The sequence below is a fragment of the Pinus tabuliformis genome, chromosome 6 (assembly GCF_031772625.1).
Source record: "Pinus tabuliformis cultivar Carrire ecotype Pingquan chromosome 6, CPIR1, whole genome shotgun sequence".
Taxonomy (NCBI): Eukaryota; Viridiplantae; Streptophyta; class Pinopsida; order Pinales; family Pinaceae; genus Pinus; species Pinus tabuliformis.
Window position 1 is genome coordinate 1,006,695,838 of NC_142292.1, and position 26,185 is coordinate 1,006,722,022.

The 26,185-nt window shown below is 41.5% G+C and overlaps 1 protein-coding gene across 1 annotated transcript in view; it reads right to left on the reverse strand.

The window, feature by feature from the left end:
• Positions 1 to 26,185, reverse strand: part of LOC149262401 (ubiquitin carboxyl-terminal hydrolase 6-like) — a 315,784-nt gene that overhangs the window by 237,842 nt on the left and 51,757 nt on the right. Inside the window, exons 3-5 of the mRNA XM_089424395.1 lie at positions 11,648 to 11,793; positions 11,325 to 11,360; positions 11,109 to 11,216 (exon numbers count right to left, since the gene is read on the reverse strand). Coding sequence (XP_089280521.1) covers positions 11,109 to 11,216; positions 11,325 to 11,360; positions 11,648 to 11,793 — 290 coding nt within the window. The remainder of the gene's footprint in view (positions 1 to 11,108; positions 11,217 to 11,324; positions 11,361 to 11,647; positions 11,794 to 26,185) is intronic.

Here is a 26,185-nt window from a genome sequence, read left to right on the forward strand (position 1 = left end):
ACATTTCATTAGGTTGGAGGTTTAGAGACATACTCAAATACAACATTGCTTAAGCCACGGGTTGGTTCGTATTACCCACCAAAAGTGGGTAATCCCCAGGAGAAAAATTTTCTTCCCATTGGGCAACCAACCAACCAATAACCCTATCATGACCCACAGATAGCTTTACGTCAGAGCTCTCCACCTATGCTCCATTCAGTGCTCTCTCCCATCTAGCATGCTTCTTTAAAGAAGGTGGGTCGTCTATCAAGATTCAAAATACACTAACCATTTCTCTAATCATGTGCTTTCATTTAATGTTTTGGGGCATACTAATATGGATCACAGGCCAAGGTGGATGATTGACTACTCTCGATTTTACCTTTGCTCCCATGCTTCACTTTGGAGGTTATCTTTTGCCCCTAGTCCAGTGTGACCTCCCTTGAGATCCTTCCTTTAGGAGGGGCACTAATAGGAGGCACTGATTAATATAGTGTGCCCAAGGTAATCCATACCTTTATTCTCCACATCCATTCTTTGGGATGCTTGCCATTGGTCATTGGGACTTGCACCCTATATCCTCATCTATGAGTTAGGGCTCGAAAATTTTCCCTAAGAGGTCGATGTCGCTGAAAGAAAGATAAAAGCATATGATGTTGAAAATAATGGAGAGAAAGGGTTCCTTGATTTGTGCCTTAATCAAAGGAACCACAACGAGTTTTTCCTTGAGCATGCACGAGTTCCTATGAGTTAGGAGCTAATTCCTAAAAAGTAGGACAAATTCCTAAAATTTAGGGAAAATTCCTAAAAGTTAGGAGTGCAAGAAGCAATTGACTAGTGCTAATTAGTCGAAGGCCGAGTTTATTGTCTTCTAGTGCGAGTTATTTTGGGTAAAGAGCGAGTTGATTGAGTCAAGCTCCTAAACTATAGGAAAGATGAGTTACACAACCAGTGAGATTTTGTTAATTGCTCAATCAACAGTTCGACTTTCCTCAAATAGAACTTGCCAGTAATAGCCTAATCATAGTGCTTATAAGGAGGAACAAAGGCACGATTTGATCATTGTCTTGTGAGCACGAGTTGATGAGACAAGACAATAGAGCTCATAGGTTTGTGAGAAGGTTGCACAAGGTTGTGTATGGAGCTTGTGAGAGGCAAAGTGTGCAAGAGAAGCTTGTGCACATATTGATACAGGGTAGCAGAGATCAGTAGTTTTGCATGTGAAAAATTCTAATACGAAATTCTACTGCAGTAACTGATTTATTTCTCCTACTTATTTTCCATAGTAAGTCATTTACAAAACCCTTCAGTAAACATCGAAGTAAATTCTACTGCAGTTGTCACATAATAGCATAGAGAAAAGAACAGTGAAATATAAGCACAAGAATCAATCACATTAACATAGTTATTTTTGGACAACAGTCCCCGGAAAAACCCATGCGAGAAAATCAGTGAAGTAGATGAGGGTTTATTTATTATTCTTCAGCAACAATCTCTTTACAAGGAATTATTTTGCAGAACATAGAGAAACCTCTGAGAAAACACCTGAGATAATTTTCCTCCTCCCTTTGGAGAAATTCTACCACCCCAAAGACCCTCCAGCGTTCACTGCATCACCTCTGCGTCATCTCTGCGTGAGGACTGCGTCCCTTGCAGCGCTGCCTCTCAGATTTGTCCCTCTGATGCACTACGTCACCTCCTCCTCAGTCTCTGACTGATGTTGATACCCTCATCTTCCTTCACCCTGCAACTCTCCCTCTAAAATCGAATTCTTACTCCTTGAGAATCGATTTCCCTCAAGTTACTGAGTATTTGCCTGGTGTGTCTCCAAATGACTCTCAAGTCTTCCTTCATGCTTTTCCTGTTGAGATATCAACAGCCACAATCTAATCTCTAATCAACAGCTAAGATTAAATTAGACTTGATCCTCGTCTATTAAAAGCTTCTCATCCATATTTTCATTAATACCCATTAATATTTTAATTTTACTAGGTTCAGACTTAGGAACCCCATTAAAAATATTAATTATTTTAATAAAATACAATCCAGGTGGAATTTCACCAAACAATTTCTGGGTCTTGGAGATTTCATGTGTTCTAGCCCCTCCACAAAATTTTGGAGCTAGTGCACATCCGATGCTACCCAAGAATCAATACTCCCTCTTAGTGAGGAACGTGCTCTAGCAATACTTCCCAGCAAAAGTATCACACTAATCTATAGCATCGGTCATCTGCGCTGCTAATGCTCAGCTTGCTGCCCCTCGTCCACTGCACTGTTGATGCTCGGCCTGCTGCCCCTCGTCCACTGCGCTACTACAACCTGTACTGCTGCCCATGACACTGCCACTGTCACTGCTACATCTATACTGCAGCTCCCTCTCAATATGTTGCATCATGCTGCCCATAGCACTGCCACTGCTAACTGTTGCACTACAACTCCCTGCACTATCCGCTTCTGCTACTGAAATGGATTCTCAATCATCCCCATCTTCTCCTTGAAATAAACAAACTTTGTTCTTCCTAGAGCCTTACTGAGAATGTCTGCCACCTGTTCTCCTGTCGGAGTGTACCGTAACTGTATTGCCCCTCGCTGGACACAGTCTCTGATAAAGTGACACCTGATGTCAATGTGCTTCGACCAATCATGAAAAATTGGATTCTCAGAGAGCTTGATGCAACTCTGATTATCACACAAAATATTGGTCGCTTCCATCTGTCGGAGTGTACCGTAACTGTACTACCCCTCGCTAGACATGGTCTCTGATAAAGTGACACCTAATGTCAATGTGCTTCGACCAATCATGAAAAACTGGATTCTCAGAGAGCTTGATGCAACTTTGATTATCACACAAAATATTGGTCGCTTCCATCCTTCTCCTAAATAGATTCACAAGCAACTTCCTAAGCCATATGGCTTCACACGATGTTGTGCTAGCTGCCATATATTCAGCTTCAGCTGAGCTCAGAGCTACGGATTTCTGTTTCCTACTACACCATGAGGTCATTCCTGATCCAATGTTGAAACAGTACCCAGTGGTACTTTTACGATCTACTAAACTTCCAACGCAATCTACATCAATGAACCCACTCAGCCTTATGTCATTGCCTCGGATGTACATTAATCCACGATCGACTGTTCCTCCTATATATCTGAGAACATGCTTGATTGTTGCCCAGTGCACCCTCTTTGGTTCCACCATAAACTGACTAAGGGTGTTAACAGCGTAACAAATGTCTGGCTTGGTATTGACCAAATACATCAGGGACCCTATGAGTTGCCTGTATAAGGTGGGATTGACTTCTTTATCTTCAGACACATCAATCTTCTTCCAGTTGGTAATCATTGGAGTAGCCATAGGTCTACAGTCCTGCATTCTGAACCTTTTCAAAATTTCTGTAGCATATCTCCCTTGTCCAAGGAAAATTCCACCCTTCTGCTGCCAAACTTCCAACCCCAGAAAATAATGCATCCGTCCCAAATCCTTCATGTCAAATTTTGTAGCTAGGTTTTCCTTGCAATCTTTGATGAGCCTGGATGAACCTGTTAGGAAAAGGTCATCCACATATAACACCAGAATTAGAGGCTCATTCTCTACAATCAGATAGTAGAGGTTGGGATCTGTGTCACTCTTGACAAATCCCATCTTCTACAAGTAACCATCAATTCGATCGTACCATGCTCTAAGCACTTGTTTAAGCCCATACAAGGCTTTCTTCAACCTGCATACATGAGTTTTCTTCTCATTTGTCTCAAAAAGCTCTGATTGTTCAAAGTATTCTTCTTCCGCTATCACCCCGTTCGAGAATGCAATATTAACGTCCATCTGGTGAATCTCCCATCCCATCTGTGCTGCAAGGGATATCACGGATCTAATAGAAGTAATCCCTGGCTACTGGGGCTAAGGCTTCTTCATAATCTATCTCTTCCTTCTGAGCATACCCCTTAGCCACGAACCTGGCTTTGTATTTTTCCACATTGCCATCTGCAACATATTTGGCCTTGTAGATCCATCTCGAACCTACAATTGACCTGTCCTGAGGCCTAGGTACCACTTCCCAGACATCATTGACCATTATCGAACTATATTCCTCCACCATAGCATCTACCCATACTTGATGTTGAACGGCCTCCTAAAAACTAGAGGGTTCTCGAACCTCAGCCACCAAGGCTTGGTATCTATCTGGTTGTATACACTCCATTTTCTCGTTCCTGGGAGCTCCAATGAAATCCTCTGCATCCCATAGTATCTGTCGAAGTTCCCAGCTCGTTCTTCCACTGGTAGTGGGTAGATCTATTTGCTCCTCCTCCTGAGACTCCACCCGCTATGATACCTCTGGATTCTTGTCTTTTGGAGAAATACTGGTGCTGGTTTCTGCTGGTCGAAGTGGCTGGACCAATGGATCATCCTTTGACTGCTCTTCGGAAGGCATTTCTCGGGATTTCCTAAAAGCTTTGTCCTCCATGAACTTTACATCCCATCGTACTACGATCTTCCTATTTCCCAGAAGATAGATTCTATATGCCTTAGCATTCTTGCTATATCTTACAAGGGATCCTTTTTCTGCAATTTGATCCAACTTCTTCCTCTTTTCTTCGGGTGCAGTATGCCAAAGTCCTAAATATTCTAAAATGACTCACCTCAGGCTTCTTGCCGGTGAAGACACTCTCCAGAGTAATCTTACCTAATGCCCTATGAGGAGTCCTGTTCTGGACATATACTGTTGTGCTGCATGCTTCTGCCCATAGAAATTTGGGCATATCCTGATCATACAACATTGCCCTTGCTGCTTCAACAATAGTCCTATTCTTCCTCTCTGCTACTCCATTCTGCTCTGAATTATATGGAGTTGTCCATTCTCTTCTGATGTCTTCCCTTACCCAGGAATCAGTGAAGTCCTTATCAATGCATTCTCCACCATTGTCTGAGCGCAACACTTTTATTCTCTTCCCTGTCAGATTCTCCTTTTTAGAAAGTAGATCCAAGTCTTCCTGGAATGGTCATCAATGAAGGTGACGAAGTATTCGGCACCACTAAGAGCTTTCATGGACAAGGGTCCGCAGATATCGGAGTGTATCAATCCCATAACTCTCTTTGCCCTATTGTTACTTCTGGAATAAGCCGCTTTGGCATACTTGCCTAGTACGCAACCTCTGCATACATCGTCTCGTTTGATACTTAATTTTAGAACTCTTATGACAGTTTTTCTGAGAATTATTAGAGCCTCGTGGTGTAAGTACCCCATCCTAATGTGCCATAGTTCTTTCAAATCTTTTTCCCCGTTGTTGCCTATCAGTGCCATTGGAGATTCTAGCTGTAACTTATACAGTCTGTTACTTCTGACTCCAATTTGGGCCTTCTTCTTCCAACTCGGTTGTTTGACATATACTTTTTTCCCAATGAAGAAAACATCATAGCCCTTGTTTTGTAATTGAGATATAAAGAATAAGTTCATCCCCAATCCAGGCAGATGCAGCACATTGGTAGCTCGAAGCCGATCCCCTGCTTCTATTTGAAAAACTACAGTACCTCTTCCTACGGGGGTTCATTTTGACTTATTTCCCATGGTGATTTGGAAGTTCATCTGTTCTTATTGATAGCTCGAGAAACATTCTCGTATTCCTATCATGTGCGCAGAAGCTCCACTATCAATATACCAAACCTTAGAGGAAGCAGAACTTGCCAAGCAAGCGAATTCTTCTTCCAATCTGGAAGCTAACATGGAATAGTCGTGATCCTTATTCTTCGTGCTTTCCTCTTTCCCGAGAGAACTACGTGAGTCCTTTTGAGTTGTTGCTCTAGCATCATGCTTCCGACTCATTGCAAATTCTATAATCCTGTTGCCTAATCTTAGCTCTGATACCATGTGAAAAAATCTAATACAAAATTCTACTACAGTGATTGATTTATTTCTCCTACTTATTTTCCACAATAAGTTATTTACAAAACTCTTCAGTAAACATCAAAGTAAATTCTACTGCAGTTGTCACATAATAGCATAGAGAAAAGAACAATGACATACAAGCACAAGAATCAATCACATCAACACAATTATTTTTGGACAATAATCCCCAGAAAAACCCAATGCAGAAAAATCGGTGCAGCAAATGAGGGTTTATTTATTATTCTTCAGCAACAATCTATTTACAAGGAATGATTTTGCAAAACATAGAGAAACCTTTGAGAAAACGCCTGAGATCATTTTCCCCCTACCTTTGGAGAAATTCTAAGTTTAGACTTAGGAACCCCATTAAAAATATTAATTATTTTAATAAAATACAATCTGGGTGGAATTTCACCAAACAATTTCTGGGTCTTGGAGATCTCATGTGTTCTAGCCCCTCCACAAAATTTCGGAGCTAGAGCACATCCGATGCTACCCAAGAATCAACATTGCAAGGGTTTCAAGCTTAGATCAAGCAGGAAAGAGAAGTGTGTTTTTCGGATTGAAGCAGTTGTATTTGTAAGAGATCAATTGCTCAATTTCTATCAATAAATTCTCAAGCAAGCAAAGGGTTTTCCCAATTGGGTTCCCTAGAAAAATATTGTGTTTTGCTACTATGTGATTGTATTTATTTTTGTTCCTATTCCGTTGCAAAGTTTAGTAGAGAAATTTTGTGTCTATATGAAAAGAAAGTGTTTTTCAGATTGTTCACATTAGCATATCAGAATTTTGTGGATTTTCTACATGGTATCAAAGCAGGGAACAGAGTAAAGACCAGCATCAAGTTGATTATCCATCCTAGTGCTTTCCGCCCAAGATAGAGACAACTCTGAGGTGTCGCAGTTCAAAGGGGCCAAGATGGAAGGTGAGGAAGGACAAAGTCAAGGGCTTTTCCTCCATGTTTGATCTCAACGAGTTGACGTAGTTGTTGGCCGAGTTCTTGAAGGGTTTTGTGAGTATGTTTTGGGCATATGAAAGGAGGTGATCTGGTCGTGTGATACTTGTAGCAAACTTTAGAGCGCAGGGCCAAAAATTCTATGGGATTTCAAGAGGGGTCGAGACCCTTAAGTAGCTGTGACAGTGGGCCAAAAGGTCTAGTTTGTATGTTAGTTAAGGGTTGAAGTTCTGTACAAGAGTGGAGCCAAGTGTGACGTGTTTTTGTGCCATCCGAACAGTGATAAGGGTCTCGTTATGCCAGCTGTGTAAGGGCCAAATATCAATGCACAAATCCGTGTTACTTGTAGAGGCTACAAGGTGAATTTTGTTGTCTTTCTAAGGTGACGAAGGCTAGGGATGGAAGGTTGTTCAAGGTCTGAATAGCAATGGATTTGATGCCCTAGTTCAAGGCTCCTTCAATGGTGCATTGACCTTAAGGGTTTGTCCTAAACTCTATTAAAATCTCTCAATAATAGGAGGTCGAGACCCTACATAAAGAGAGGTATGACAGCATAGTTTTGTGGGTAGTTTGATCTTCAAGTGGGCAACATTCAACCTCAAGAGAATGAGCAAATGCGTAGCGAGAAAGGCCTCGTACAGTGAAGGAAGAGGAGGTATGTTATAGGTTATGGACAACAGTTTAGATGCCCTAGTCTAGGGTTGTTGCAGTGCATGGATAGTCAACCCAGTCAAGCCTAAAGTCAATCCAAAAGCAGCGTTCAACTGTGGACCAAGGTAGGGTCATTGTATGGTTGTCAAGGAGCACTGAATATAGTATATTGCAGGGTATGTCCTAAAAGGTTTCTTAGGGTAGCCTTTCATAGATCCACGAGTGCAAAGATCTCTCAAGGAGTGGCTATGCATGAGGTTTGAGTTCTGTGAAGTATTTGACAAGGAGACCTAGATATGCAAGGGCAGTGAAGGTTATGGAGAGATATTGCTAGGTGGAAGACTATCCTAGTGGTGTTTGGACACAGATCTGAAGCAGCCTAAGAATAGTAAGTATATGGATTGTTAGTGGCTGATTTGCAAGCCCTAGATCAGTCAAAGAGTTGACTGTGTGTGGGAAGTTTTGGAGGCCCCGAGGAGAGTGACAATAGGGCTGATGTGTCACAGTGACAAGGCAGATTTGTGTGCCCTAGGAGTAGCATTCTGGAGCAGCCAAAATATTGACAAGTGGGCAGTCCTTGAAGTCCTCATGTACAGTGATCATTGAAGGACTAATGAGTTGTTAGGAGGCAAAGTTGTGGAGCCCTAGTTCAGTGGGTTGCAGATGGCCAAACCACTGATAAGAGGGTAGATCCAGAAGACCCAATGAGCAGACTTTTTAATGGAGTTAGAGACCTGCTAGTGGGCAGATCACTGAGCCAAAGTTCAGTGACACAAAAGAGTTGTGATCATTGATAGTCGCAGATTGTGGACTTGCAAAGCATGGTGGGAAACAACAAGTCTTTAGATCAGGTTTCGCAAAAGAAAGCAGGGAAGCCTTCTAGTACAAAGGCAGCAGCTACAGTAGTGGAGAACGTGGTAGTATTGGAGACAGATCCAGGTGGATGAGGATCATCCAGGAACACCTTCCTCGCTAAGAGGGAGTGTTGAAAATAATAACAAGAAAGGGTTCCTTGATTTGTGCCTTAATCAAAGGAACCACAACAAGCTTTTCCTTGAGCATGCACGAGTTCCTATGAGTTAGGAGCTAATTCCTAAAACTTAGAACGAATGCCTAAAATTTAGGGTGAATTCCTAAAAGTTAAGAGTGCTCCAAGCAGTTGACTGGTGCTAATTAGTTGAAGGCAGAGTTTATTGTCTTCTAGTGTGAGTTATTTTGGGCAAAGGACAAGTTGATTGAGTCAAGCTCCTAAATTATAGGAAGGACGAGTTAACACAACCAGTGAACTTTTATTAACTAGTCAATCAACAGTTTGACATCCCTCAAATAGAACTCGCCAGTAATAGCTTAATCATAGTGCTTATAAGGAGGAATGAAGGCACAATTTGATCATTGTCTTGTGAGCATAAGTAGGTGAGACAAGACAATAGAGCTCATGGGTTTGTGAGAAGGTTGCACAGGGTTGTGAGTGGAGCTTGTGAGAGGCAGAGTGTACAAGAGAAGCTTGTGCAAATATTGATAGAGGGCGGCAAAGATCAACAGTCTTGCAAGGGTTTCAAGCTTAGATCATGCAGGAAAGACGAGCGTGGTTTTCAGATTGAAACAGTTGTATTTGTAAGAGATCAATTGCTCAATTTCTATCAATAAAATTCTCAAGCAAGCAGAGAGTTTTCCCAGTTGGGTTCCCTAGAAAAATATTGTGTTTTGCTACTGTGAGATTGTGTTTATCTCTATTCATATTCCATTGCAAATTTTAGTAGAGAAATTTTGTGTCTATATGAAAAGAAAGTGTTTTTCAAATTGTTCATATTAGCAGATCAGAATTTCATGGATTTTCTACATATAACGCCATAAATAAAGAAAATGAAAAATGAAAAGTATGGTTGGGACATAATAAACATGTGGGAAAAAGCCGCATGAGCCCTACCCCCCCAATTAGCAATCACCCTAGTCCTCAACATTTTGTGCTCTATCTAAATAAAGGAACTCATGAATGTCCCAACCCTGATGAGCAATAAACTACTACATCTTTAAGGGGCATTGGAAAGGCACAAAGCAAGTTGTGCCTCGTAACCTATGCAAGAAAGAAAGATAAATCATTAAAGTAAAAGGTGCACTGAAGGGGTGGAAAACGCAGGTCGAGGAAAGGTATAAGTCGTGCTTCCATGATTGCATCCTCTTATCATTATAGCACTTAGAAATGTTGGACCTCCTTTAGTTGGTACCATGGCTATGGCCATCTTCCTTGAAGTTTTTCCCACTCCATGACCACCTTTATCAAATTCATCTATTGATTGATGGGTCTACTTGCGAATTTTCCTTCCCCTTGGGGCTTGAAGCACCTAATATGGTTGATGGCATGATCATCTCTAACAAGTGTAGTAACTTGCTTACAAATCCTAAGCTAGAAATACATTTGAAGGCAAGGTTTGTGTGAACTATTTTTGTGCCCCTAACATTGAATATGGTCTACGATGATACTTTGATGGTTTTGGTCCTTAATGATGTTGATCTTGCTTGATCGAGGGTACGTTTAAGGTGGTTCATTAGACTTGCCACAAAAATCCCTTGAGAGATGGCTTGACACCTCTCCAACACAACTTAGAGGATGTTTGGCCCAATTTTGAGAGCACATATGACTTTGTAGCACCAGTGTGGCCCTCTTTAGATGAGCAATGGGTTTTGAAGAGCCTCCACATGGTTGTATGCCTCATGCTAAACTTCTAGATGTTGAAACATTGAGCCAGAAAAGCAAGTCGTTTGCTTGATTGGTGATGTACCCAGATGGACCCAGGAAGCTCCTAAGCTGGCCTTGACCGTATTTGATGGACATTGCCTTGTCAAGAGCCTAGTGATGATGGAGACCAATGAGGTGGTTTAGGAGGGCTAACACTTCATGCCTACATGCCAACACTTGCTCCTAAGGTTGCCATGTCATCCATACATGCCCTAGAAGGGTTATTGGGCCTCCTTGATGATGACATCATGGTGGAGGATATGTTGCTTGGATATATGCCCATGCACTTTGTTGACGTAGCTTGGAGTGAGGCCCCCTCTTGGACCAATTTTGCCACATGCTTAATAGAGATGTCCATTTTTAGAGGGTGGCATCACGTTAGAGAGCCTTTCCTTTCATAGTTCTAAAAATCAGCCAGTTTGAACCAGCATTTACATAACACCGCATTTTTAGTATTTTTTAATATGAACGATAAACTACTACATCATTTCGATATACTTTTTCCTAGTTGATGGGAGAACCAATATGGGGACCTGGAGCACCAAATGCATTAACTTGTTAAACGAGTAAATCCCATGATGAGAAAATTTCTTCTCAAAATGATCCATCCATGGAGGAACATTATGAAAAGTTGGAGGTATCCAAAGATCTTCTGGGAATGCTTTGTCTGCATATCCCTCTTTCAAACAGTCAAAAAGGGTTAAAATAATGTGACAATTCCATGAGCTTATTTTCTGTAACCCTGTACCTTGTAGAAAGAATGCATGAAATCAAGGTCTTTGAAAACATCTGTAATAAGAATCACAAAAGGGAATCCACAATATACACTTGCACTGCACTGCTCATTTCATATTCTATATAACTAGATCAATCATCAAAATTCAAAATGCATATTGTCTCTTACCATAGATGCAGCCTGTTCTTCTTCTGGAAGGTCCTCAAGAAACACAGGGCTATTTTCTGGAGCCTTCACTATCTCATCTGCTGTGCCCATCATCATCAATCTCTGACCCTGTTTAACAAGTTTGTTCAATAACAATTTTCTTACTCAAAATAATAATAAAAAATAAATTAAAAAATAAGCTCTAAAAAAGGCACAGTAATCACTAAAAATGCATACCTCTTTCAAACCTAGGGCATTCCAATCAGCATCATCCTAGAATTACTCAAAGAACGGAAACAAAAAAATATCAGCATAGAAAAGAATAAACAAATCCAGTGGTTAAAAGGCAAAGAATATAGTACAAACGAATGAAGGGAGTCAAAACATAATTCTTGAACAAATGACTTAACCTTCATATAGAGTGAAAATAATCACTAAACTCACATCTTCAACAATATATATGGACAGGACTACATCCAAATTTAAGAATTTATCAGCAGGCATGGAACACATACCATAATGGTAATGTTTGCAAATTAAATGAGAAAGAGACTACACACCTTTAGGAGGCCACCCTTGACCATAATTTTCTGCCTCTCCGGAGGAACCCCTGTAAGTGCATACAGCTGGCATTTAAATACAAGAGGAGGTTGACTTGTGTCAATTTCAACTGCAGGGAAAACTTCCTTCTGCCATTTCACACTCACTGCACAATTTCAACAATGCTAATGAATTAGTAAGGAAACCATAACAAAGTAAACAGTGCTGTCAATCAAGTAAAATTTATTCAAGCAATAACTATTATAATCTTATTTTAAAAAATAAGACCTATTACAATTATGGTATTTAAAAACATTGAATTTAAAAATTTTATTAAAAAAGAACTGTAAAACATGCCAGACAGTCAACAGAGGCTTGCCAAGTCTGTGAAAGCAGGTCACCAATATTGCCCCCCACCAGGTTTCAAGTCCCACCAATGTCACATTTGTGTTTGTGTTTGTGTTTGCGCTCATGCTTGTGGATGTGTTCGAACTTCGCACATGCAATAGTGTTTGTGCCAGGAGCAAGTTTTGGGCATTTTTGGCAGAATAGATACCCCCCACTGCCAGCCTCTTCGACAAACAAATCCAATTTGAATGTTGTTGGTTGGACACTCTATCAGATTGTAGTATAACAGTGAAATATTTTGCCCTAGTTTCTCTTTAAGCGACTAGAGTTTGAATAAAACTCCATGTATAGTGTGCAACCAGATAATTACCATACATAAATGTAATAACAATACTATAACAATTGCCCACAATGTAATCCACCAAATGTAATTGCATAAATGTCATAACTGTCCTAGTAATTTTCACTGTGTAATTCAACAGTTCATAAATAGTCCAAGTCCAATCCACACACTACAGTCGAATACAACCGTGCTCCAACATAGAATAATCAGTTCAACATGTACATAAATGCCAATACTCATCCAACAAACTAGGATAGTTTCTGCGTTATACAATGTTCCAACACAGAGTAATTTCTACTTCTGTCCTGATGACCCTATGCCTTCAGAGTCTCAGACAATTCTAGAATTCCCTGAAACCCTGTTCATTATCAAGCCGGATTCAATTGTGCTTATGATCTTCTTCGATTTTGGAAAAGCCTCACTCAACCTTGCAAAATTCAGCTTCCGTCAACTCCAGCAACTTAGTTGGCTCGGGATTCGTATGTTGACCTGTTACAGGGGAAACGGAGGAGCTGCGGCCCGTCACAGGTGCTTCAGAAGAGTTCAGTTTGTGAAATTTTTAACTGCTATTGCAGTAACTGGAAATTATTCTTCTAATTGTTAATTAATTTAACAATTTATTTGCCCACACAAACACCGAATAATTCTCTACTGCAATTTTCACCAAATTAAATTCTGCGGAAGATAAATTGGAAACTGAGAAATATGCTTAGCACACACTCATCAAAATTAACACAGTTATTTTTGGACAGATGTCCCAAAAAAACCAAACTTTGGAAAACCGGTGGTGACTGCTTTTATTATTAAGCAGAAGTGAAATTATCTGAGTACAATCTAGATGCTGAAAACTAGCAATCCTGCAGAGAAAATACTGGCAAAAATAATCTGAGGGAAATTACCCTCACTCTGAGCAATCTCAGCACTTTACTGCCACGAAAAATCAACTCGCCCACCTTGCTCTGCGCAGCTTCTCTGTCACCCTGGCACAGTCTGCTACACGCTCAGCCCGGAACAACTGAAGATCAAGCTGTCCTGCCTGCTACTGACCAGAAAAACGCTTCTCCGGCCCTCTGGAACTTCTGCCCGGCCTCTGGAATCGAAAATGTCTTCCTTCCTCAGCAAATCGAACTTCCCAATGATGCCTCTGCGCAGCCTCCTGGAGAAATTTCGGCCTCTCTGCAAATGCACTCACCGGATCTGGAAATCTTCCTCCAGCTTCACTGTCTCTGCCCCTCTCTGTCTTTGCTTCCTTACTGAAGCTCGAACTCTTCTAGCACTGTTGGCTCTCTGGAAAATCAAACTCTTTGTGGTTCTCACAAGTGTGTATTCTCCATCTACCCATCGACGACTTCTTATAATCTTTTGTTGGACCTCCAACAGCCAAGATTAAAACCTAATCAAGGGCCCAGATTAATTCCCTATCATTTTGTGTGAGTTTCTAGATGATTCACACCTTATCTCAATTAATTCTGATTAATTAACCGCCTTTCTTAAGTTTAGACTTGGGAAATAATTAAAAATAGGATAATAATCTAATTGAGACACTTCTAGGCGAATTTCCATAAACGATTTCTAGGTTATGGAGAACTCATGTGTTTTAGCCTCTACACAAAGTTTCGAGACTAGAACACCTCCGATGCTACAAAAACTAACACTCCCTCTTAGTGAGGAAGGTGTTCCCTCTAGTGTTGCACACTCAGCCACAACACCCTGTCTCTGTACCACCCTCTATCACGATGCTCATGTCTGGCTACTACCAACCAACCGTTGCAGAACTCTGATGTTGCATCTGTGTTGTTGTTAACACTGCCATACTGTTTCCAACACTACATCTGCACTGCAACTCCCTCTCAACTATTGTTGTTGCTACTGCAACTACTGTCACTAAGAAGCATCCTAAACACTGAATCAATTGTGTTCAGTATGATGTATCTATCTCCCGAGTCCTGACTACTACTAGCTACTGCACTGCTCACTGAAGAATTTGCGTTGTTGTTGACTTTGCACTGCACCACTCTACATTGTTGCAACACTGCACTGCGCTCCTTAGCATCTAACTGCTACTAGTCTGCAACTGTCACTCCAGAATCTGACTGCATCACTAACATTGATCCATCCTGCTACTGAATAATGTGGGCCCCCATAGCAAGGTAATGATCCATGAGGAGGACACCTCAAGGATTTTGCCCATATATGCGTTGCTCTGGGACGACAACTTTAGATCGCCCCACCTCTCTCCTGAAGGTATAGCTGCGAACATAGCAAACTCTTCCTCCACCCTGGAGGACAGCTTGTCTATCTCTACAAACGTCCTGCTTCTCCTGTTTGTCCTTCTTCTCAAGAGGGCATTGCATACTATAGTGATCGAACTCACCACATCTGAACCACTTGACCTTTTACAGGTCCTTCTTCTTCTTCTTTTCCCCTTGCCCCTAACTAAGACCCTTAGATGCTAGGGCCACATTTTCTTCTTCCTTCTCACTCTTCACAGTGTTGTTGTTGTTACCGCTGATGGTGTTGCTCTTTACTAGAGCCAGCCTCAACTCCTCCTGTTGCAGATCGGACCACATCAATTCCCATTCAGGCAATGTGTCTCTGCCCAATATGCTTTGGACAAACACTTGCCAATCCTCCGAGACACTATTTAGTGCCAACCGTACAAGCTTTGTGGGTTGGGGTGCCTCCCCAACTGCTGCAAGTTGATCTCTGACCACTTGAATCCCGGTGAGGAAGGGAACTATACCTTCACCCTTCTACATCCTGACGCTTATGAGCTTCTCCTAGAGAAACATATTTCATTGCTCGGAAGAACTCTAATATAGTTGGGAAAGACCATCCCACATCTCCTTGGTCGTGTTCTTGCCAGATATATGTGAGACTATATGATCTTGGACTTCATCCAAGATCATCCGCTTTGCCTTCGCCATTTCTTTTATGTACTCCTTCAACTAATTGGCATCCTGGGGTACTGCTACCACATTATCTATATAGGCTTTCAAGCCATATTCATCTAGAATGAAGAACATCCTAGCCTTCCAAATGACATAGTTAGAGGCTCCCTCCAACCTATCCTAATCTCTAAGCCCCATTGTGGTCATCTCAAAAAACTGTTCGAAAACTCCCTCTTTCCCACTACTTAGTTGTTGGATCTGCTATACGCACTCCCTGCTGGAGTGACAACCTCTGCTCACACTTTCTGCCAAACTGCAAATGGAAAATCAGATTTTTGGAACTCGAAATCCCCTAAGAGAAATATTTCATCTGTGTGTGTTATTTTTCTTCCATCTAACGTTGATTTTGCTACAAAACCCTCTGTGTCCAACCAAGGAATCTACTCAGCAAAAAAAATTGAGTTGCTCCTACTCCCTCTGCCTGTTGGAATCACTATTTTGAGAAAATCGAATTTTTTGCCACCCTACAACTAAAAGTCGAACCCTTGACCCAGCAATTCGTATTGCCTGGCTAGGCACTGCGCGGCACCAGAAAATTTCAACCTATTGCTCCCTCTAAACAACGAAATTTTCTTCTTCCGCTTATGAGCTTCCCAGCTGATCAATCTCGTTCTGATACTATGTGAGATTTTTAGCTTCTATTACAGTAACTGGAAATTATTCTCCTAATTGTTAATTAATTTAATAATTTATTTACCCACACAAACAACGAATAATTCTCTATTGCAATTTTCACCAAATTAAATTCTGCAGAAGATAAATAGGAAACTAAGAAATATGCTAGTACACACATCAAAATTAACACAGTTATTTTTGGACAAATATCCCTGGAAAAACCCAACTTGGGAAAACCAGTGCAATAGTTGAGGGTTTTTATTATTAAGCAGCAGCGAAATTATCTAAGTACAATCTGGATGTCGAAAATTGTCAATCCTACAAAGAAAATATTGGCAAAAATAATCTGAGGGAAACTACCCTCACTCCGACCAATCCTGACACTTGACTACAACTGAAAATCAAGTCACCCACCTAGCTCTACGCAGCTTCTACGTCACTCTGGTGCACTCTGCTACACACTCAGCCCGGAACAACTGAAGATCAAGTTGTCCTCCCTGCTACTGACTGGAAAAACGCTTCTTTGGCCCTGTGCGACCTCTGGAACTAAAAACGTCTTCCTTCCTCAACAAATCAAACTACCCAATCAAGCCTTTGCGCTTCCTCTGTGTAGCCTCCTAGAGAAATTTCAGCCTCTCTGCAAATGCACTCACCGGATCTGGAAATCTTTCCTTCGGCTTCACTGTCTCTGCCCCTCTCTGTCTCTGCTTCCTTACTGAAACTCAAACTCTTCCAGCATTGCTAGCTCTCTAGAAAATCGAGCTCTCCAATGAAATCAAACTCTTTGTGGTTCTCACAAGTGTGTATTCTCCATCTACCCATCGACTTCTTGTTATAATCTTCTGTTGGACCTCCAACGGCAAAGATTAAAACTTAATCAAGGGCCCAAATTAATTCTTTGTCGATCTGTGTGAGTTTCTAGATGATTCACATCTTATCTCAATTAATTTTGATTAATTGACCCCTTTTCCTAAGTTTAGACTTGGGAAATAATTAAAAATAGGCTAATAATCTAATTGAGACACTTCTAGGTGGAATTTCCAAAAACGATTTATGGTTTATGGAAAACTCATGTGTTTTAGCCTCTCCACAAGGTTTCAACACTAGAACATCTTCGATGCTACAGAAACTAACACAATTTACGATTTCAATTCCAGAGAGAATCGACGGACATGCAATCTTCCCTGAATCCGTTTTAAGTTCCTTCTGAAGCTTAGGGTGAAGTGAAATCTCTTTATGCAGTTCAGAAAAACCTAGCTTTGGCCCTTTGCTAACCTCAAATACTTCATCTGTGTCAGGGTGGGTGAATACGCTCCTTTGCTTAGTCACAATTTGTGCGGGTCTGTTTTGTTCCCAAACTCGTTGATCTGCAGAGATACATTCCTTAAGACAGAATTTGGAATTGTTGTTCTTGCTCCAAACTGGGACCTCCTATGCCAAACAAACAAACAGAGATTTCACGGCCTCTCAAGGGATAGTCCTGTGCCAGAGCAAAGGTCAATACCAACAGAAACTTGCTGCCTCAAATAGAATTCTTGTTCCAAAACAAAGAGAAGAAATAGGAGGATGTCAACTAAGGTGGAATCTTTCACCACCGAAATTGACAAGAGAAAGAAGGGGTCTAAAACCCTCAAAGCTAATTCTCAAGAACAAATGAATTGATCCACACTAGATGTCGAAAATGAATTCATCCCTCTCAAATTTATAAATTTCCTAGAGAGGTCTCTTCTTCTTGTTAGTTTTTGTAGCATCAGATGTGTTCTAGCCACGAAATTCGATGGAGAGGCTAGAACACACAAGATCTCCAAAACCCAGAAATCGTTTATGGAAATTCCGCCTAGAAATGACTTAATTAGATTATTAACTAGTTTTTAAAATTTCATAAGTCTAAACTTAGGCAATATCGTTAATTAATCAGTATTAATTAAGTCAAGGCGTGAATGATCTAGAAACTCACGTGGATCGACTCCAAGATGATCCTAGCCATCGATTATGTTTTAATCTTGGTCGTTGGTACTCCAAAAGAGGATTATAAGAGGAAGTCGATGTGGTGATGGAGGAGACACTTGAGAGGTTCGATTCATGAACAGAGCGATTTCCAGAGTAGCAGTAGCCAACTATCGGAGAGAGAGCTATTGAGATCAAAGCAGTGAGAGAGGGGCAGAGAGAGTGAATCCAGAGGAAGGTTTCCAGATCCGGTGAGTGCATTTGTAGAGAGTGAGAGCCACAGAGAGGTTGACGCTGGGGCAATGCAATAGCCTCTAGAGGCAAAGTCGATTTGTTGGGAAAGATTGACATTTTCAGTTCCAAAGGCCAGAAAGGAGTCCCAGAGTGTCAAAGAAGCATCTTTCTAGTCAGCGGAAGGCAAAACGACTTCAGCAGAGTCCAATCCAAGGCTAGACATCCAGCCAACTACGCAGAGCAACGCAGAGGCTCAAAGGGTCGAAATTCTGAAGGCAAGTTGTGCCGGGAGATTCCCTGTGGGGTGAGGAAAATTCCTCTCCAAATTTTTGCCAGTATTTCTCTGTAGCATTGCTAGTGTCAGCATCCAATTGTACTCATTTTATTTCACTGTTGCATAATAATAAAACCCTCAGTTGTTGCACCGGTTTTCCCAAGTTGGGTTTTTCAGGGGACTTTTGTCCAAAAATAACTGTTATTTTTATGTGCACTAGCATTTCTTTCAACATTTATTTTTCCGCAATTTTATTTATGTAGATTGCAATGTGATTTATTCAGTATTTGCTATAGAAAACAGTAAATAAATTGTTAAATTAAATTAACATTTAGGAGAATAATTTTCAGTTGTTGCAATAGGATTCTAGTTTGGAATTTTCACGCTTCTAAAATGATTGAGTAAACTTTACTCCAAGCCCCAATTTTGGGTTTCTCTGCCCAGCGACCCCAAACTTGCCCAACATTGGGAATTTTTGGGGTTTTTCCCCTTTGTAGAGGACTATAGCCTACAAGGATTAATAGGCTACTTCATCCCATTCATCCTCAATTCATAGAGGACATTACAGCCCCCCCTTCCCAAAATCGCTTGCCCTCAAGCAATTGCAAATTCGGGTGTTGCAGAATACGTTCCCCTTCCCATGTCACATCCTCCTCTAGCAAATTCTTCCACCTGATAAGGTATTCTGGAATTACTCTTCCTCTTAACTTCTTTTCTCGCACGACCATGATCGTTTCTGGAATTAACTCTAGTTTCCCTTCTTCTTCCACCTGATAAGGTATTCTGGAATTACTCTTCCTCTTAAATTGTTTTCTCGCACAACCATGATCGTTACTGGAATTAACTCTAGTTTCCCTTCTTCGTCTAAGGGCAGCAATTTGACAAATGTGGTGACTTGCTGCCCCACAACCTTCTTGAGTGTTGAGTATGTTGTCATTGAGGTCAAAGCGGGTGCACCAAGTGCAGGATGTCGTCATTGATGTCCTTGGTATGCAAGTTGTCATGGATGAGATGATGCATTGGTGAAACCCTAGCTCTAGGGTTTGGTTTCCCTGGACGATGATGATACCCAACATTGATTTTGAAGATGAAGATCAGTATATTTGTCTTGGAGACCCTCGCCATTGGATTCTCCTCGTCAAGTTGATTCCGAAAATTTGTGGAGCATTCTGTCGGCCCTCACGGTTAGAGAGATATACTTGGTCAAAGGTCCAAGCCCCTTGATGTGGTCATAAACCCCAAGTATGGATGATGTGGCAGTTTCTAATTGGTTGGCGAAATATAAATCAAACATGTGTGGCAAATATAATTATGAATGGCATCTAAATTGAATTTAAAACAACATTATTGTTGGTCTATGGTTATCAAGAATTTTTTGCTCCAAATAAAATTATAATTTTTCATTTCAAATTCTCTCTAGAAAGACTAGTCGGCCCTCCTTCTTTAAGCGTCCTCCACTCCTATATAAACACGGCATTTTCCTCTCTCTAAAAGGCAAGTAAGGGAGTATGAATCTCTGAGGTTATCTCTGCATCCAACAGTAGTTGTGAAAATCCTTGAAGATCAAAGTTGTTGGAAATTTTCGTGTGTTCTTCTTTTTGTGTGGGCTTATTCTATGGGATTCGTTGGTTTTGTAAGCCCTCTTACAAGTCTATCATTCAAGGGCAAGAACTAATTCAGATGAGGAAGCTTCTTTGTGATTAGGAATTTGTAGTTCTAGGCACATTTTAAACCTCTTGATCATCAAATCAAGTGAATCCCATTTGAAGTTTCTCTGCAGCCATAGGAGTCCAGGAAGATTGAATTTATATCCTTAGAAAGGGTTCCGTTGAATGTGCTTTTGGAATGAGCAATCTGATCTGATTGTGAAAATTCCTTGAACTGCAGCTACTAGAATTTATTCTCCTAACTGATTTAGCAATTTATTAATTTTCTAATTAATATCAAATAAATCACACTGCAATTGTTCACAACAAAATAAATACGCTGCAGAAAATTACACTGGAACTGAGAAACCCATGCACACAATTAACACTGTTATTTTGGACTAATGTCCCCGGAAAAACCCCGAAGGGAAAAAGAACATAGCAGATGAGGATTTATTTCATTATGCAGCAAATCTGAGAATTACAACTACTGGCCTCCTTGGCTCAGCTCCAAAAATTATATCTCAGCTACTAAAATTATTTTTCCCTTTCCCCAACTCAATCTGGCGCTCACTGGGCAACTCGCACTCCCTAGCAATTTCGCTCAGCCAAACTGGAAATATGCATTGTTGTTGCTAGTGAAGTCGATATGCCCTGGAAACAATTCGTTAGGCCTCTCGGTGATATATTTGTGCACTAGCAACTAAATCGAACCTCTCTGGGCAATTCATTCTAGCAACTGGGCAACTCGCACTACAGAATTTGGCCTCTCACCTGGGAAATTTGGCCTTCCTTCCTTGATGTTGGAAACTGGAAAACCACTTGAGAATTCTTCTATAAATTTTCTTTGTTGCTCCCTCAAACACTGATGCTCCTCCACTTGCTTGAATTCTTTCCCTCACTGAATCATTGTGCACTGGGAAATCCGCACTGCCTGGATGCTTGCTCCCTCCCCTGTGTCTCTCCTCATCCCATCAATCTACTCTTATAATCTCTTGTTGGAGCTTCAACGGAAATGATTAAATCCTCATCAACGGCTAAGATCATCCTTGACTCGATCCATGCAAGTGTCTAGAGCATTTTGGTTGCTGCATTTCTCATTGTTTTTCATATTGTGATCTCTTAATGAGATTTTGTGCAATTTATAGATTTATGGTTCTGATTTTACATGGCAATCTTCTGGTAAATGCATGATAGTTTAATATGAAGTGCCTGTTCCAAAATTGATTTGGGACATTACAGTGGTATCAGAGCCATGATTTTGGCCAACTGTGGGTTAAAATCAAGTTGCCGCATTACTAGAATATTGTTTGTTGCATGTGATCTACTGGAGTTCGTGTTGAATCATAATTGTTTCCAAATTTGTCGAAATATCACAGTGGACCGAGGAGCATAGTCAACATAGACTGTGATTGCGCTAATTGATCCGGGATTTGGTGTGGATTTTGTTGGGGCCGTAAGCGTTAAGCTTGGTCGCATTATATTTGAAAGGCAGAGTTTATATCGTAAGAACCGCAATAAAAATTTTGTGACAACTCGTCAACTTGGGAGGACGGTGCATGGGTTGAATGAGATCGAGTTGCTCAATTTAAGGTTGTTCCTTTCAGTGCCAAAATAATAGTTTTAACAGAACTGCATTTTTTGGAGGATTAAGACATCATTGTGCATGAGGTCACTCTGTTGTAGTGTGGTTGCGATATAATTTTATGTAAAGAGCAGAAAAATTTTGTGGCCAGGTGTATCAATCGCAAACCATTCTTGCGCGCCCAGACCAATCAGAAGAAAGAAAGATTTGTTGTTCTAATTTGGCATAACTATCTGTTGTTCTGATTTGGCGTAACGATCTGTTGTTCTAATTTGGCATATGCAAGCTTTAATTAAAATCGTGGCACAGTGAAGGCCGACATATGCATATTTCGCGGAGCCGTGGGGTGAATTAATAAAGTCAAACAAGGGGTCGTAAATATCATGAGAACCAACTTTGGCCAAATTATAAAGGAGCCCATTGAGGCCGATTATTTTTCTTTGGGTGTCTGTGTGCTCGCAAAGGCGTGGAATTAATTTCTCAAGGGAGGCAAAGTCATCCACGTGAATCCGAGCTGCCATACAAATTGCAAAGGCGTAGAATTTATTCCGCAAGGGAGGCGAAGTCATCCACATGAATTTGAGCCGCCATACAAAGAGCAGACGACGGACGAGGAGGCCGCACGACCTACAGATGTAGCATGGCTTGCATGATTTGAATAATTGAATTGAGTCGAACCCTGTGAATTGCAGCACACCATAAACAAGCATGGAAGCCGCGTTCCAAGTTTCGGCGGAGTTACCACTGACCAGAGTAGACTTTTTTCAGGCGGCAACATCGATACTTGTTGACTGGAGTTGTTGAGTGTATTGGGCCTGGTGATAGAGATATTTTTTTGGGAAGCAATTTAATATGCTTGTGACGGCATGACTGTTTGCCTGGAGAAAGCAACCAACATAAAGAATTAGTGGCCACTTATGAAGGGAAAGACAATGTACACATGTAACAGACGTTGTATCCTTGTTGATTCAAAGAAGGGCCGAGTTGCGGTCTTTCCTTGAAGGCACTCGCTCAGTCTATTAATCACAATTGATTCCGGAAATCCCACAAGACGTCGGACCAAGTTCTACAAAAGTATATATTGCCAGTTGGATACTTGCTCAAAGGGATCACATTTGAGAGGTCATCAACACCTTGAACACAGAGATATCTTCAACGGCCAAAGCCATTTCTCATATTTCATTTACATCTGGAAAGTGCTATCATTCCAAGAGGACGAGATTCATAAGGGTCTGATTTATATCTTCATTAGAAGCCGAGAGACAATGAGGATGGCGTGCCAAATAAAAGGAGGGCAAACTTTCAGCCTTCAAACCTGAAGAGTACATTATGGGGTCTCTCCTTACAAAGTCTAGGTGTTGAAGTCTGCATAATGGGCTTGTTCCAGGTTCTACTACAACTGTACCTAGTTCATGAAATATTTATTTGTTTAAAATCCTTTGCTATGCATGTCAATATTGTGTAAATTTTGGGCATGAGATTTGTAATATTCAGAGTATTTGTAGTGCCAAACATCAAATTGCCGTTGTAGCAAGCCCTCCACACTTATCACTTAAAATTCCATTAAACTCAGATTTGAAGTGAGGTTCAAGGGTTATCCACTTATGTCATGTTTTTGAGTCCTTTAATGTCAGCGTCATTATAAACTACTAAGTGCATTATGACACTTGTTGGGGTATTGAGAGTAGCTTGATGCATTGTCCATTGTAGTGTCGCTGTTAGTTTATGTGCTATAGAACCCTGAGTGTGATGTCGTATGAGTGATGTATGTTGGCTTGAGTTAATTAGAGTTGATATGCAGACTTGTTATAGCCTTGTATATGTTGTGAAATGATGGAGCTTTTGAAACACCTCATGAACCAGCAAAGTAATACCTCCATGGGCTGCAAGATCAACCAAAAAACAAATTTGACTAACATGCCTTTCTCAAAGGAGATCCATGGCATTCTTACCCATGGGCAGCGAAGAGATTTGCAAAAGGAGCCAGAGATTGGACACAAGATCCTTGCGCTTGGGACAGATTTGAAGCGGATGAGGGTCACATGGAAAGTTCTCTTCAAACTTGATGAACTAGATGCTCTCCTTTCCAAAGTGAGCCAGATAGATGGGAAAAAACTAATTTGGGCTCTAAAATCAGCGATGCTTGCTCTTGTCTCAATCACATCATGAGACTAACCGCCCCTAGAGCTCCTTATGATGATGATGTTATGAGGGGAGTTTTCAAGTTGATAGTGGATACTTTTCAGGACTTAGACAACAGTGCAGGTCCTACCTTTGGGAAGAAGCTTGAAATTTTAGGAGTTATGGCCGTGACTAGGACTTATGAAATATTGTTTGATCTTGAGTGCGATGGTTTGATCCTGCAGATGTTCCAATGCTTCTTCAGCATTAGGAAACATCATTCTGACACAGTCATAGCGCACATGCAGTCCATCTTATCATCACGTATAAGAGGCTGTGATGCCATCTGTCGAGAGTTGCAGTCTCGATTGTTGTCTGTTTGGAGGAGAGAGGAGTTGTTCTCACCTGTTGGTTATGGGCTAGCTCAGAGGTTGGTTGAGCAGAACATTGGGTTCTTCAAGAGACAGTTGAACAGAGAGAAGCAACTCAGGTTTGGGGGCTCATGCAGCAAGAATGAAATGAGGAGGAAGGGACTTTGCTTCATCTGCAAAGGACCTTGGGGACTTGACCACTCATGCTTGAGTGACACTGAGTGACATTGAGGAGATAACAGCGGTAGAGCAGGGAGATATTCGTTATGTCTGTCAGGATGAGGACTCTTTGTTGGACGAGTCCATGGGTTCATACGATGATACCTTAGAGGAGCACGAGCAGTAATGTGTAGTTAATGACAGTAGCCCAGATATGCATCCATGTGTGGTAGAGGAGTATGTGGAGCAGCTGATGGTTCCCATGTGGGAAAGAGACCAGAGAGCAAATGAGCAGTTGATGACTCAGCATAGAGAGCACATAGAGGAGCATGAGTCATGTCGAGTCATTGACATCAAGCCAGATTCATATGATGAGCAGTCCGTGGGTCCTAGGAGAGACATTCAGGATAGTGTGTCACCAGTGATGAGTCAGCATAAGCAGCATATGAGGGAGCATGAGTCGACTAAGGAGGATGAGGCGCACAGTATGCATGATGAGCCCTCTTGGGAGAGCCAGTTGGAGGTTAATATTGAACCCATGATGGTGGAGGATGAGGAGCCACCCTTGGGGTCGGCCACTGATGAGGAGTGGACAGATGTACAAACCGCTGGCAAGGTGACATTATTTGTTGACACTTGTCCTCAGGAGATGTTGGAGTATGATAGGACAGTTTGGTAGGAGATTGGTGGACTGGAGGAGCGTGGAGTTTCCTACCAGGCAAGGGGGATGGCAGTGCATCCATCTTTGGGACTACCCATTGATGAGGTGCAAACAGATGTAGTGGCAACCAGACGAGCTACAGCATTTTCAGGCAACAGCCCTCTCCAGGAGTACAAAGACAAGGCTTGCAGCACGGTTTTCTCACTTTTTCCCATTAGAGGGAGAGAGGCAAGATTTCTTGGACATGCTTGGATTGTCCAGGTAGAGCATCAACAACTGATAATGGACCAGTTTCAGCATAGCAGACATATACCTTGCACAGGTGTCCATGCGTTGGATTGGCGAGAGATCATGAGCTGGTATCCTTTTGATGGAGTGTCATTTTTAGTCAGGAGCATTGTATTGCAAGAGACCTCCAAGGTGAGGGATATCACATGCTTCAGTTGGCAACTTGTTCTAGGTTGGCCACTCATCAGTATTTCAGCACGGCTTCAACATGATGAGATTGACCTTGGTCTATGCCAAGGGTTGGATTGGAGAGAGGTGATGAGTTGGTACGCGGTGGGTAGAGCAGCATTCACATTCAGAGTTATAGCACAGCAGGAGTCATGGAGCCTTGATGCTCCTTCTTGGCGGCGTTGGTATCTAGGAGGATTTGCTAATGACAGGTTCAATCGGAGATTGATCTAAGATCCGATAATCGAGGAGTCCGTTCATGGTGGGTTAACACAAGAGCAAAGCGTCACCCAGTGGTTCGTATGGGATCCTGGCATTGGGTCTCAGTGGCGTCGGTCCACCAGATTGGTCGCCGTATTTGGATTGATTGAGGGCAAACAATCTTGGGGCGAGAGGATTGTCATGTCCCCATTTTTATTTTTCTTAATAGTGCAACCAAGGTGGATTTCCAGGACATGAGATGGCCAGGTCAATGGAGCAGGTTTATGTCATCAGGGGTTCTGATGGACTTTTGAGGAGTTTTTATGGGATTTGATGGCATTCGCTTGGCATATTCCATCATTCGCACAGATTGCCTTTCGTTCCGTCACATTCTAACAACTTTCAGAAATCAGCATTATTATTGGGCATAGCTTAATTAATTATGCTCAAGGTGGCATGCCGAGGAGATTAATTGGTGGAACACCTCAGCATAATAGCTCATTGGAACCGGAATGGGAAGATCTACAGGGTGGGATGGTTAGATGCGAGTTTCAATGACCTGAGGAGACATGGTGGCCAATTTACCCTTTTCCCGCATTAAAAGAATATTTTAATTGAAATAAAAGAGGGAAAAGTGCTCCATGAT